At 42.6% G+C, this 14,227-nt stretch overlaps 3 protein-coding genes across 3 annotated transcripts; all 3 read right to left on the bottom strand.

Annotated features, from left to right (window-relative positions):
- Positions 1–233: 233 nt before the first annotated feature.
- On the bottom strand, positions 234–1,481 carry LOC139916601 (tripartite motif-containing protein 16-like). Its single transcript, XM_078287565.1, has one exon. It carries the CDS (start codon positions 1,293–1,295, stop codon positions 276–278), a length of 1,020 nt encoding a protein of 339 aa, XP_078143691.1. The 5' UTR covers positions 1,296–1,481; the 3' UTR covers positions 234–275.
- A 762-nt stretch (positions 1,482–2,243) lies between these two features.
- Positions 2,244–4,125, bottom strand: LOC139916603 (E3 ubiquitin/ISG15 ligase TRIM25-like). Its single transcript, XM_071905530.2, has one exon. It carries the CDS (start codon positions 4,114–4,116, stop codon positions 2,449–2,451), a length of 1,668 nt encoding a protein of 555 aa, XP_071761631.2. The 5' UTR covers positions 4,117–4,125; the 3' UTR covers positions 2,244–2,448.
- Positions 4,126–11,323: 7,198 nt separating this feature from the next.
- On the bottom strand, positions 11,324–14,019 carry LOC144542174 (E3 ubiquitin/ISG15 ligase TRIM25-like). Its single transcript, XM_078287924.1, has one exon. The coding sequence runs from the start codon at positions 13,984–13,986 to the stop codon at positions 12,325–12,327; it is 1,662 nt and encodes a 553-aa protein (XP_078144050.1). The 5' UTR covers positions 13,987–14,019; the 3' UTR covers positions 11,324–12,324.
- Positions 14,020–14,227: the final 208 nt, after the last annotated feature.

Genomic DNA, 14,227 nt, shown 5'->3' with positions numbered 1-14,227 from the left:
AAGCTTTTCCATTGTCTGTTCTAAACAGCCGGTGTCTGGTAGCTCTTTCCTGGGAAAAAACATCTGCCGCACAGGAAGTGATGCGTTTTACGTTTCCGCTTTGTTTGGAATAAACAGAAGAAGAAGAACTGGGTAGTTAGCATGAGCAGCGATAGCCACCAGAAACATCACAGCAATGAACGCTTAGCAACAGCAAAAAAAAGTATGTGACTATTTCAAAAAAATTGAAGAAAAAAAAACAGACTCTCACACATTGCTTGTTTAACAACTCCTGTCTACTTGAGCTTACACAACTCAACAGTGTCTCCATAACAATAACGAAACCAAAATCCAGGATGGAGAGGCTGAGTGAATGTGGTCTGGACTCTGTGGAGGAGAGTCATTGTTTCAGAGACGCTGTAGAAGGACAGAATACCTGCTCTGTGATCCAGGTACACTCCTACTCTGGAGGACAGAGGGCCTCGGATGAGATTTGTGGTAATGCCATGTCTGAATATATAATTATTGTCAACAAATTCTAATGCCCAAGACTTTTCATCGCTTCCAAATACACGTTCATTCCATTGTCTGTTAACATTGTTATATGCGACTGCTATTAAAACTCCCTTCCCGCTCCACTCCACCTCCCAGTAACAACGTCCAGTCAGACCCTCTCTACTCAGGACCTGAGTACTTTTAGTGAATCTGGCTGGGTGTCTAGCACATAACTGTTCTAGTCTCCCTGATGTTGCTTTTCTGTTCCCCTCAGATAATGACAGATGTCCGTTTGCTGTGTTTGGATCCAGTGTGATTTGACATGCATATTGTAAGAATTCAGCTCTGGTCTTGGGCTCTGGTTGTGGCAGTAAAACATCCACTTCAGTCACTGTCAATGAGATCTTAGTCCATTCCTCTGTAAGAATGCCCTGTAGTTTATCTCTGGCCTCTGACATAGCCGCAGTCACATCCTCAAAGTAGCGCAGAGGACGGATATTGGTGCCAGGTGAGTCTGTATATTCACTGAGACGTGACAGCGAGGGGTAATTGTGTAGAAAATGGGTGTGATCCTCTGTGTGTGAGAGCTGCTCCAGCTCAGCGTCTTTCCTCCTCAGCTCAGCGATCTCCTGCTTCAGCTTCTCCTGAAGTTCTTCGGCCCGACTCGCTTCCGCTTTCTGCCGGGATCTGATCTGCTCCTTCACATCAGAGCTTCTTTTCTCAATGAGACGGACCAGCTCAGTGAAGATCTTCTCGCTGTCCTCCACTGCTTTATCAGCAGAGAGATTGATAGCCTTCACCTCCTGTTGAAGCACCTTCATGTCTTTCTCTCTGTCCTGGATTCCTCTTCATCCCAGCAGCTTTTAATACAGCTCATGCAGTAGCTGTGCCCACAGGGAATAGTCACCGGATCCTTCAGTAGATCCAGACAGATCGAACAGCAGAATTTTGCTCCGTCCAGCTGAATTCCTTGCTGCGCCATTTCACTTCTCAGTTCTCTCAACAGAAACAAGTTGTGCTCCGATCCAAACCAAAAATTAGTTCATGTTCATTTGCTGATCTGCAGTGAATGGGCTTGTCAGCTCTTGCACTTCACAACATGTTGTTTACACCCATCTTTAAACTCCAGGAAGAAGAGGGAGGAGTTATCAGGCTTTGCTTTATTCCAGGAAGAGGAGCGGTTTGAAAGAGGAAGTGTGTGTTTAGCCCTTGTTTCAATATGAACGAAAGATTAAAGAAAAAAATATCAATGGCTTTTTCTGGGGTATTTTGAAATCAAACACCTTTTGCTCTCTCTCTCTCTCTCTCTCTCCCTCTCTCTCCCTCTCTCTCCTGTGTGTCTCTCAATTCAATTTAAGGTGCTTTACTGGCATGAAATACAGACGTACTTATTGCCAAAGCAAAGTCAACATATTCAAATTCAAATGACATGATGAAATGATGTAATTAATCTTGACCACATGATCAAATTAGTACAACAGTTAATTATCTTAATATATGGCTCCATTAAGGCCCATGCAGTGGAACAGAAACAGCAGAAAATATTACATGATAGTGATTCAACTTATATCCAGTTGATGAAAGCTTTTCCACTGTCTGTTCTAAACAGCCGGTGTCTGGTAGCTCTTTCCTGGGAAAAATCCTCTGCCGCACAGGAAGTGATGCGTTTTACATTTCCGGTTTGTTTGGAATAAACAGAAGAAGAAGAACTGTTAGCATGAGCAGCGATAGCCACCATGGCTGAACAGACAAAGAAATGAATGCCACCTACAAAAACTCAAACTGCATCAACAGAAAATTGAAGGAAAAAGACATCACAGTCCCGCCCACACTTTTTGATTGACAGGTGATCTCTGGGAAGTGCAGTGCAGAAACGCCACAGCAATGAGTGCTTGGCAAAAAAGATGGCGATAAAATGTAAAAATTAAATATAAAAAACAGAATCTCACACATTGCTGCTATAATAATTCCAGTCTACTTGAGCTTACACAACTCAGCAGTGGCTCCCAAAACCAAAAATGAAAATCCAGGATGGAGTGGCTGAGTGAATGTGGTCTGGACTCTGTGGAGGAGAGTCATGGTTTCAGAGACGCTGTAGAAGGACAGAATACCTGCTCTGTGATCCAGGTACACTCCTACTCTGGAGGACAGAGGGCCTGGGATGGAAGTTGTGATATTGTTATGTCTGAATTCATAACCATTTTTAAAATAATCTATTTCCCAAGACTTGTCATTGCATCCAAATTGACATTTATTCCCTCTTCTGCTAATATCCTTATATGAGACTGCTATTGAAACTGCCTTCCCCCTCCACTCCACCTCCCAGTAACAACGTCCAGTCAGACCCTCTCTACTCAGGACCTGACAACATTGAGTGAATCTGTCTGGGTGACGAGAATATAACTGTTCTTCTTCCACACATGTTGCTTTTCTCTTCCCCTCAGATAACAACAGATTTGTGTCTGCTGTGTTTGGATCCAGTGTGATTTGACGTGAATATTGTAAGAATTCAGCTCTGGTCTTGGGCTCTGGTTGTGGCAGTAAAACATCCACTTCAGTCACTGTCCATGAGATCTTAGGCCATTCCACTGTAAGAATGCCCTGTAGTTTATCTCTGGTCTCTGACACAGCTGCAGTCACATCCTCAAAGTAGCGCAGAGGACGGATATTGGTGCCGGGTGAGTCTGTAGATTCACTGAGACGTGACAGCGAGGGGTAATTGTGTAGAAAATGGGTGTGATCCTCTGTGTGTGAGAGCTGCTCCAGCTCAGCGTCTTTCCTCCTCAGCTCAGCAATCTCCTGCTTCAGCTTCTCCTGAAGTTCTTCGGCCCGACTCGCTTCCGCTTTCTGCCGGGATCTGATCTGCTCCTTCACATCAGAGCTTCTTTTTTCAATGAGACGGACCAGCTCAGTGAAGATCTTCTCGCTGTCCTCCACTGCTTTATCAGCAGAGAGATTGATAGCCTTCACCTCCTGTTGAAGCACCTTCACGTCTTTCTTTCTGTTCTGGATTCTCTGCTGGATTTTTTGCCGACTCACCCCGAGCTCTTTCTGCCTCTCAGTCCATTCTGCTGCAGCTGAGACTGTGTCGTGGCCTTTATGTTCATCCATGGAGCAGAGATAACAGATACACTGCTGATCAGTACGGCAGAAAATCTTCATCACCTCATCATGACGAGAGCAGATGTTCTCCTGAAGCTTCATGGTGGCTTCGACCAGCTTGTGTTTCTTTAATGGAGCTACATCATAGTGAGGCTGGAGGTGCTGCTCACAGTAAGAGGCCGGACACATCAGACAGGACTTGATGGCTTTCAGCTTTCTCCCAGTGCAGACATCACAGGCCACATCTCCAGGTCCGGCATAGCAGCGATCAGGAGGAGCAGCTTGGAGTCCTGTCTTCTTCAAGTCCTCCACCAACTCTGCTAACATGGTATTTTTCATCAGGACAGGCCTTGGTGTGAAGGTCTGTCTGCACTGGGGGCAGCTGTGGATTTTCTTCTGATCCTCTTCATCCCAGCAGCTTTCAATACAGCTCATGCAGTAGCTGTGCCCACAGGGAATAGTCACCGGATCCTTCAGTAGATCCAGACAGATCGAACAGCAGAATTTTGTCTCGTCCAGCTGAATTCCTTGCTGCGCCATTTCACTTCTCAGTAACAGTGAATGTCAGATAGTTTTATTTGCTCTCAACACATAAAAGTTGTGCTCCGATCCAAACCAAAACTCTGTTCCTTGTCTTCATGTCCATTTGCTGATCTGCAGTGAATGGGCTTGTCAGCTCTTGCACTTCACAACATGTTGTTTCCACCCATCTTTATACTGGCAGATCTGTGAAAGGGGAGGGAACAGGAAACATCTGGACAGAATGGAACTGGCTGTGTTTGAGACCAGGAAGAAGAGGGAGGAGTTATCAGGCTTTGCTTTATTCCAGGAAGAGGAGCGGTTTGAAAGACGCAGTGTGTGTTTAGCTCTCGTTTACAATATGAAGTGAAGATTATGACAAATGACCTCAGTGAGATATAAAAAAAACAACACTTTTTACACTGTCTCTCTCTCTCTCGCTCTCTCTCTCTCTCTGTCTCTCTCTCTCTCTCTCTCTGTCTCTCTGTCTCTCTCCCTCTGTTTCTCTCTCTCACTCTTTCTATAAGCATGTGGGGAAAATACAGATTCAACAGTTCGTTAATCATTACACTTTCACTTCTCACTCATTGAATTTGACGATTAAATACAAAGTGATTGGTTTAAACAGTAGAATTAGAATTAGACAGCTTTATTAATTCCCAGTGGGGAAACTCATTTGCCACCAAATCAGCTCATACAGACAACAAACAATATAGACATTGCATTCACAGTACACAACAAATAAATAACACCATAAAAAGCCATTTGAGACATGATTAACAGCTGAAACGTGCTATAGATCTAGACCACATCTAAAAAGTGTTCATTAAAAAATGTGACCGCTGCTGGAACAAAAGACCTTCTGAGTTGTTCAGCAGAACACTGAGGCATCACTAGTCACTCACTGAATGAGCTTCTGAGTCCGTTAAAAACACTGTGTAATGGATGGCCTTCAAAACACAGAACCGTTTTTAGTTTGGCCCTTGTTCTCTTTTCTACAGTGACCTCAAGTGAGTCTGGGGTAAGGCCAATCACTGAGCCAGCCTTTCTGATCATCTTATTGATCCTGTTTTTATCATCCGCAGTAGGGCTGCACGATATATCGTTTCAGCATCGTCATCGCGATGTGCGCATGCGCAATAGTCACATCGCAGGACATGCGATGTCAAGTAAGGCAAATTAACTCAAACACGTCATGCTACAACTTTTTTGCTGCTTGATACAAAACGAAAACTCACACGGTTCTCATTTTCCATGACTAATCTACAAGAGAAGTCTGTCTGATATAACATAATTTACTCCGATTTAAGGGTTTGTTATAAGAGTAGCGTATGTTACCTTTCCAGCTTTCACGGCTCCGAACCGTAGTTGGGAAGCCTCTGGTGTTGTGCTAGCCTACTTTAGCTTAGCCTGGCTCGTAGCTGGTAACAAGCTTTTTACTAAGAGTCCGGACCAACTCTGCAGTGGAGAACTGGCACTTTATTTCGGTACAGTAGTGAACATAAAGCACGGCCTCTCGGTGACGTTCTAAGCTCTTTTCCCGCTAACTATGCTAACTTTACTCACTTAGCATCCTGCAACTCACTCTGGCTGCGGCTAAAAACACACTCACTTCCTACTACGTCACCCGCGCAGGTTACCCACAAGGCCACCTTCTTAAAGGGGCAAGGCTTGATAGAGCTATTCACATCATTTGGTGAAAATTCCTGTATTTTTTCATATCGCAATATATATCGCAGAAAAAAAAAATATTGCAATGTAAGTTTTTTCCAATATCGTGCAGCCCTAATCCGCAGTGATGCTGCCCCCCCAGCAGAGCACAGCATAAAAGAGGACACTAACTAAGATTCCCTGATAAAAAACATGAAGAAACTTCTTGCTAATATCAAAGGATCTAAGCTTCCTCAAGAAGAATAGTCTTGACTGAGCCTTCTTGAATACAACCTCAGTATTCTTTTTCCAGTTTAATTTACTGTCCAGGTAGACACCAAGATATTTGTAAGACTGGACAATTTATATCTGCTGACCCTTAATTATCACTGGGAAGACCTCCTCCTTCCTTCTGAAATCAATAATTAACTCTTCGGTCATCCCAAGATTCAGTTTTAAAAAATTTGCATCACACCAGCTGACAAATGATTCGACCTCTCTTTTGTAGGCCAGGTCATTGCCTTGGTTAAGTAAACCCACGAGGGCAGTGTCATCCGAAAACTTTTGGATTTGACAGCGGTAAAGAGTTTGAATAAAAAAGGGGATAAAATTGTGCCCTGTGGGGCTCCTGTTTTAGTTAAGATACTGTCAGACAGTTCGTTATCAAGCCTGACAAACTGAGGTCAAGACAAGAGATAATCTAAGACCCAAGCGATAGTTGTGTTGTGGAGTTTAAAATTCATCAATTTGTTAGCTAAAAGGTGTGGTTGAATTGTATTGAAAGCACTAGAAAAATCAAAAAACATAATCCTAACAGAGCTGGCAGTTGTTTCAAGGTGGCTGTAAATGCTGTGAAGCATAAAAAGTACTACTCCCACACCCTTCCTGTACGCAAATTGCAAGGCATCTTGAAAGACTGAGACCTGTCTACTCAGATGACCCAGGACAACCCTTTCAAAACATTTCATTATGTGCGACGTCAGTGCTATAGGTCTCAGATTAGTAAGACATAGCCTACCTCAAATAAGCTGTCAACTCATCCGCCTTATTAACCAAGGAGCGGACATTCCCCATAATAACAGAGGGTAACACAGGTTTGTACCCCCGCCAACTGTTCCTGACCTGGACCCCTCCTCTGCGGCCTCTCTTTCTGGTCTTGAGCTTGATTTCTGATAAGTCGACATCAAGATCCAATCCACCTGATGCAGGAGGCCGCAGCTGAAGAAGCTCCTGCCGACTATAGGTGATGAAAGGTAGGCCTGGTTCGCTCCCGACTTGTAGTGTTTGAGTGGCTCTCCAAACAATTATTACCCAAAGCCACAGAAGGCAAACCAAAGTGTGATTATTAAATGCAGCCATAATCGCGTCGTCAAAGTTTGATCACGCTGATGATCATGAATCAAAAGGCATTAAAAACACATAAAAACGTAAATCACAGACGGCATGGAGCAGAGATAACAGATACACTGCTGATCAGTACGGAAGAAAAGCTTCATCACCTCATCATGAAGAGAGCAGATGTTCTCCTGAAGCTTCACGGTGGCTTCGACCAGCTTGTGTTTCTTTAATGGAGGTTCATCATAGTGAGGCTGGAGATGCTGCTCACAGTAAGAGGCCGGACACACCAGACAGGACTTGATGGCTTTCAGCTTTCTCCCAGTGCAGAAATCACAGGCCACATCTCCAGGTCCGGCATAGCAGCGATCAGGAGGAGCAGCTTGGAGTCCTGTCTTCTTCAGTTCCTCCACCAACTCTGCTAACATGGCATTTTTCCCCAGGACAGGCCTTGGTGTGAAGGTCTGTCTGCACTGGGGGCAGCTGTGGATTTTCTTCTGATCCTCTTCATCCCAGCAGCTTTTAATACAGCTAATGCAGTAGCTGTGCCCACAGGGAATAGTCACCGGATCCTTCAGTAGATCCAGACAGATCGAACAGCAGAGTTTTGATCCGTCCAGCTGAATTCCTTGCTGCGCCATTTCACTTCTCAGTAACAGTGTGTCAGATACTTTCACTTGCTCTCAATAGTTAAAAGATGTGCTCTTTTTCTCATGTTCATTTGCTGATCTGCAGTGAATGGGCTTGTCAGCTCTTGCACTTCACAACATGTTTTTTACACCCATCTTTAAACTGACAGTTTGAGACCAGAAAGAAGAGGGAGGGGTTATCAGGCTTTTCTCCATTCCAGTAAGAGGAGCGATCTTAACCCTCTAGACCCCAGTAGAATTCTAGAATGTTGCTGCAGTTTACTGGGAATTCTCACTTAAATCAGCATTTTCTTGCTCATTCCAAACAAACAGCTATATCTCAAAAATAAAAAGAAATTGACAATCACAAGTTTTTCCATTTAAAAAAACACAACTTTCCCTTTAATTTGGTACCAAATACATGGCAAGGCGATGCAGGGCGTCTCCTTCAGTGTCATTCAAAGTATGACAACAAAACAGATCCTTCCTATCTTGGCTAACGATAAGCTTTCAAAATCAATACAAAACCTCCAGCGCCTCAACCCACACAGTAATAAGGTCAGACAGTAATAGTCGCCAAACAAATATGGAAAAAGTTGCCAAACTTATATGGATAAAAGTCGCCGCAACCCGGCCAGTCCTCCTACCAACTCTTCGGCGCACTGCCTCCCGGAAAACAGCGTCCGTTTCCGGCGGTGAGAGCAGGTAGGTCCCGCTGTTTAGTGAAGGTGATCTTGTGTCTTGTTTTATCGAGCAAGAACAAGCGATTTCCATCAAAAGACTTCAACTCACAATGTCTTCGTAACTTTCCACTACATACGGCGGGTCAGGTTCTGTCTCACAGCACAATCTGACAGCTTCCAGAAGGTTTTAAAAGCGTGACGCTTAGCCGGTGAAGCCATTTTTAGATCTACCGGTGGAGACGACTAAACCCGGGGAAAATCAAACGCCTGTGTCACCAGCTAAATTTTCCGGTTCCGGTTCATCGATGACAACTTGAAGTATATATAAAACAAAGCTGATAACTTGATTTTCAGTTTTTGGTACATTTTAAATGATTGAAAAATGACGGGTGCTCTCGTGCGCTATGGGGTCTAGAGGGTTAAAGAGGCAGTGTGGGTTTAGCCATATATACAATATGAAGTGAAAATTATGACAAATAACAATGGTATAGTTAAACTTGGTATCAGTGACCTCACTGGGTTATTAAAAAAACACATTTTCCTCTCCCCCACTCTCTCTCTCTCTCTCTCTCTCTCTCTCTCTTTCTGTGTGTGTGACACAGACACCAGCAGACTGATCTGGGAAAAGAAATTAGTTCAGTGAAAGAAACCAATCAAGTTATATTCAGTTGAATATGTTTTCTCTGCAATTATAGGCCTACTATGAAACCATCTGAATATTAGAGTGAATTCAGGTAGATTGGGACAGTTTAACTGTGCAGCCTTTATTTTCTGGTTTGATAAGTGGAAATGAAAACTCTGGTCTTTGAGTCCCAATACATTTCAATAAGCTATGGACAGGTGTTTACAAAATTTAAAATAACGTGAAATGTGCATAACAGCATTAAGCGCATAAATATAAGATTCCTAAAAAGCTATCTTTTCTTCAACTAGCTGCCGGTAGAAAGGCATCTCTGTATTGTTTGTTTTTACACTTCAGGACCCTAAACCTCTGACCAGATGGAAGCAGCTGAAACTCACTGTGAAGAGGATGGGAGCAGTCCTGGAGCACGGAGTTAGTTTTCCACATTAACTGTGAGAAGTAAATAACAGATAGGCTAAGCTGGGGCTCTCCTATGAGCTTACTAGCCCACTTAATGATCTGATTGAGACCATTACTGTTTCTAAGAGACAGATTTCCGACCCATGGCAAAAGAGAAAAAGATTGATTCTATTAAAGCACGATAAAAAAAGAGTCATCATCGTTTTTTCAACGTTAAAACAGGACAGTTTCCTGAGGCAAAACAAATGCGGGGGAGGACATGCAGCAAATGACCGCGGGCTGGATTCACTGCGGGAAGGACTGAGCCTTAAATGGTACGCGCTCTACTCGGTGAGCCACCGGGGCGCCCCCATCTGCAGATTTTATTTAATTAGTGGCCATTTTACTCTCTATTTTAGATTTGTACCTTAGCTTAGCCCTTTTATTTCAGTTTTCACTTCTTTCTTTATTTCTTGTATATCAGAAGTCACCCCCCTGTGTAAAAGAAAGCTTCTTCCTGGTCAGAGCTGTCTTTAATAATTTTGACATCCAAGGCTTGTTATTAGGATATGCCCTGCTCTTTTTATGATGGATAAGCATATTCTCACAAAAGGTAATACAACATCTGATTACATTGGTAAGATCATCAATGTCAGTGCAACATTTCCCAGTCGGTGCAGTCAAAGGAGCCCTGGAGACGAATAACAGCTTCATCAAACCAAACCTTCACCTCTTTGGTCTGAAAGTTTCCTTCTTCAATACAGTTCTATATGTGGGAAGGAGGAGGACACTATTATGGTCCGGCACAGTACAGCACAGTATATTAGGCTGCTGTGATGTGGAAACTTACTTTATGTTGAACACTTGAATAATGAGGCCATTCACAAGTGTGTAAAGAGGCTGGGAGAGTTTACTGAAAAACTGAAAAATACAAAACACACACAGAAGGCAGTCGGTCAAGCACATACATGCTGTCACTTCTGTCTGCTGTCTGAACAGCAGGAGGATGTGATGTTATCAGAACAAAATACCCTAGGTTTGTGAAGCTTGCCCTCCAGTGGCAGTAAGTAGTATTGGTAATACTCTTGGTAATTAACCATCCTTATAATGTTAAAGACTTGTGTGGAATGCAACGGTAGAAAGTAGAAAGTATTTTCAAAACAAGGTCATTACTGAAATGCATCACAAAAATAAAATGAAATAAAATATGAAGTTGGGAGGGGGGGTTATCATTTACATATCTACAACATTTATTTTTACTAGTAGTTTTTTTCATTACACACTAGTTACTATTTTGAGCAATTGTCTCTAATCCAATTCTACCAGTTGTTATTCATCAGGCACTAGTAACTATTTATTAAAGACTAGCTGCTTTTCCACTCTTCTAGTGAATGTTCTATTGTTACAACTTGCTACTGTAAAGGACTAGTAGTTTTCCAATTATGATTAGTTTTTTGTTCCATTTGATACTATCAACATTTTCAATTTGACTATTAAAACCTACAACTATATGATCAACATCTACTTAATAATTTTAAAAAAGTACAGTATATGTCTAATACAAAAAAATGTATATCTACATTTCAAATAAAAACTAGAAATCATCATAATACTTAATCACTATTTAATAGCTTCTAGTAACAGAGGAATAGTGACAAGTATAAATTATAATAGGAACAAATGATTAATAAGACTAGTACAAATTAAAATATTTACTAGTTAGTGATGAATTGTTGATATCTAAAATGTGTAGCTCCATAGGATTCCGTTAAAAAACTGCTGAATTTTTACAAGAAAGTATATAAACGTGAAATTAAATGAGTCACTAGTAGCTAAAAAGTAAGTGTTTATTAAATTGTTACAAGTAAAAGTAGAAAAGTGACTAGTATAAACCAAATCAGTCACTGCTATCTAGATTTAGTATCTATTATATAACAACTAGTACACAACACAATCTATTATATAATAACTAGTAACTTCATGGTCATGACAAATGTTTGTCTACTGTATAAGATTATTCATGATTTATCTCCACTACCTCTCAAACAATTTATCACGACCAGTAATAAGAGCATCAGACCAACTACAGCCTCCACTAGAGGGGACTGGTTCCCAAACTTGACCTGGAAATGATCAAATGAATTCTTCCTACTTTTCCAGGCTTTATTGAGCAAGTGCACAAAGCCAATCGAAGCCAATCAAAATTCTTCAAAATTTGGAGGTTGCAAGCTTAGTCCTCCATAACAAAACAGTGAAGTGAAGAAGAAGAAGAAAGTTGCAAGGATAGAGATTGATTGGCAAAAAGTTTCAGGAACAAAATCAACATATTAACAACTATTCAGCTATAATAAAGGGAAGACTTCTAGTGCTGGCTCCATTAAGGCCCATGCAGTGGAACAGAAACAGCAGAAAATATTACAGCAACAATACAAATATGCAACAAAAATAAGAACTATATAGACCACACAACAGTTTACATTTTCATACGATTAAATGTCTGTTTGGATACTCTCTATTACTGACTGATATAACACAATAGTGATTCAATCTATATCCAGTTGATGAAAGCTTTTCCATTGTCTGTTCTAAACAGCCGGTGTCTGGCAGCTCTTTCCTGGGAAAAATCCTCTGCCGCACAGGAAGTGATGCATTTTCGGTTTGTTTGGAATCAACAGAAGAAGAAGAACTGGGTAGTTAGCATGAGCAGTGATAGCCACCATGGCTGAACAGACAAAGAAAAGAGAAACTCAAAATGCATCAACAGGAAATCCAAGCTCCGCCCACACTGTTTGATTGACATCTGATCTCTGGGAAGTGCAGAGCAGAAACACCACAGTGATGAGGCTGAGCAACAAAGATGGAGACAAAATAAAAGAAAAAAAAATCCCAGAACCACTCCTGTCTACTTGAGCTAACACAACTCAGCAGTGGCTCCCAAAACCAAAAATGAAAATCCAGGATAGAGAGGCTGAGTGAATGTGGTCTGGACTCTGTGGAGGAGAGTCATGGTTTCAGAGATGCTGTAGAAAGACAGAATACCTGCTCTGTGATCCAGGTACACTCCTACTCTGGAGGACAGAGGACCTGGGATAGAAGTTGTGATATTGTTATGACTGAATTCATAACCATTTTTAAAATATTCTAGTTCCCAAGACTTTTCATTGCATCCAAAATAACATTTATTCCCTCTTCTGATAACATTCTTATATGTGACTGCTATTGAAACTCCACTCCCCCTCCACTCCACCTCCCAGTAACAACGTCCAGTCAGACCCTCTCTACTCAGGACCTGACAACATTCAGTGAATCTGTCTGGGTGACTAGAATATAACTGTACTTCCCTCATAAATGTTACTTTTCTGTTCCCCTCAGATAATGACAGACGTGTGTTTGCTGTGTTTGGATCCAGTGTGATTTGACATGAATATTGTAAGAATTCAGCTCTGGTCTTGGGCTCTCTTGGTTGTGACAGTAAAACATCCACTTCAGTCACTGTCCATGAGATCTTAGTCCATTCCTCTGTAAGAATGCCCTGTAGTTTATCTCTGGTCTCTGACACAGCTGCAGTCACATCCTCAAAGTAGCGCAGAGGACGGATATTGGTGCCGGGTGAGTCTGTATATTCACTGAGACGTGACAGCGAGGGGTAATTGTGTAGAAAATGGGTGTGATCCTCTGTGTGTGAGAGCTGCTCCAGCTCAGCGTCTTTCCTCCTCAGCTCAGCAATCTCCTGCTTCAGCTTCTCCTGAAGTTCTTCGGCCCGACTCGCTTCCGCTTTCTGCCGGGATCTGATCTGCTCCTTCACATCAGAGCTTCTTTTCTCAATGAGACGGACCAGCTCAGTGAAGATCTTCTCACTGTCCTCCACTGCTTTATCAGCAGAGAGATTGATAGCCTTCACCTCCTGTTGAAGCACCTTCACGTCTTTCTCTCTGTTCTGGATTCTCTGCTGGATTTTTTGCCGACTCACCCCGAGCTCTTTCTGCCTCTCAGTCCATTCTGCTGCAGCTGAGACTGTGTCGTGGCCTTTATGTTCATCCATGGAGCAGAGATAACAGATACACTGCTGATCAGTACGGCAGAAAATCTTCATCACCTTGTCATGATGAGAGCAGAAGTTCTCTTGAAGCTTCATGGTGGCTTCGACCAGCTTGTGTTTCTTTAATGGAGCTACATCATAGTGAGGCTGGAGGTGCTGCTCACAGTAAGAGGCCAGACACACCAGACAGAACTTGAGGGCTTTCAGCTTTCTCCCAGTGCAGACATCACAGGCCACATCTCCAGGTCCGGCATAGCAGCGATCAGGAGGAGCAGCTTGGAGTCCTGTCTTCTTGAGGTCCTCCACCAACTCTGCTAACATGGTATTTTTCCCCAGGACAGGCCTTGGTGTGAAGGTCTGTCTGCACTGGGGGCAGCGGTGGATTTTCTTCTGATCCTCTTCATCCCAGCAGCTTTTAATACAGCTCATGCAGTAGCTGTGCCCACAGGGAATAGTCACCGGATCCTTCAGTAGATCCAGACAGATCGAACAGCAGAGTTTTGCTCCGTCCAGCTGAATTCCTTGCTGCGCCATTTCACTTCTCAGTAACAGTGAGTCAGATAGTTTCTCTTGCTCTCATCAGAAAAAAGTTGTCCTCCAATGCAATCCAAAAATCTGTCCCTTTTCTTCATGTTCATTTGCTGATCTGCAGTGAATGGGCTTGTCAGCTCTTGCACTTCACAACATGTTGTTTACACCCATCTTTAAACTGGCAGATCTGTGAAAGGGGAGGGAACAGGAAATATCTGGTCAGAATGGAACTGGCTGTGTTTGA

The sequence above is a fragment of the Centroberyx gerrardi genome, chromosome 13, assembly GCF_048128805.1.
Source record: "Centroberyx gerrardi isolate f3 chromosome 13, fCenGer3.hap1.cur.20231027, whole genome shotgun sequence".
Lineage (NCBI taxonomy): Eukaryota > Metazoa > Chordata > Actinopteri > Beryciformes > Berycidae > Centroberyx > Centroberyx gerrardi.
The sequence above is the reverse complement of the archived record's forward strand: the minus strand, read 5'-3'. Positions and strand labels throughout refer to the sequence as shown.

Coding starts and splice junctions, on each gene's coding strand:
- LOC139916601 (XM_078287565.1), bottom strand. CDS start 1,295: ATGAAGGTGCTTCAACAGGAGGTGAAGGCTATCAATCTCTCTGCTGAT.
- LOC139916603 (XM_071905530.2), bottom strand. CDS start 4,116: ATGGCGCAGCAAGGAATTCAGCTGGACGAGACAAAATTCTGCTGTTCG.
- LOC144542174 (XM_078287924.1), bottom strand. CDS start 13,986: ATGGCGCAGCAAGGAATTCAGCTGGACGGAGCAAAACTCTGCTGTTCG.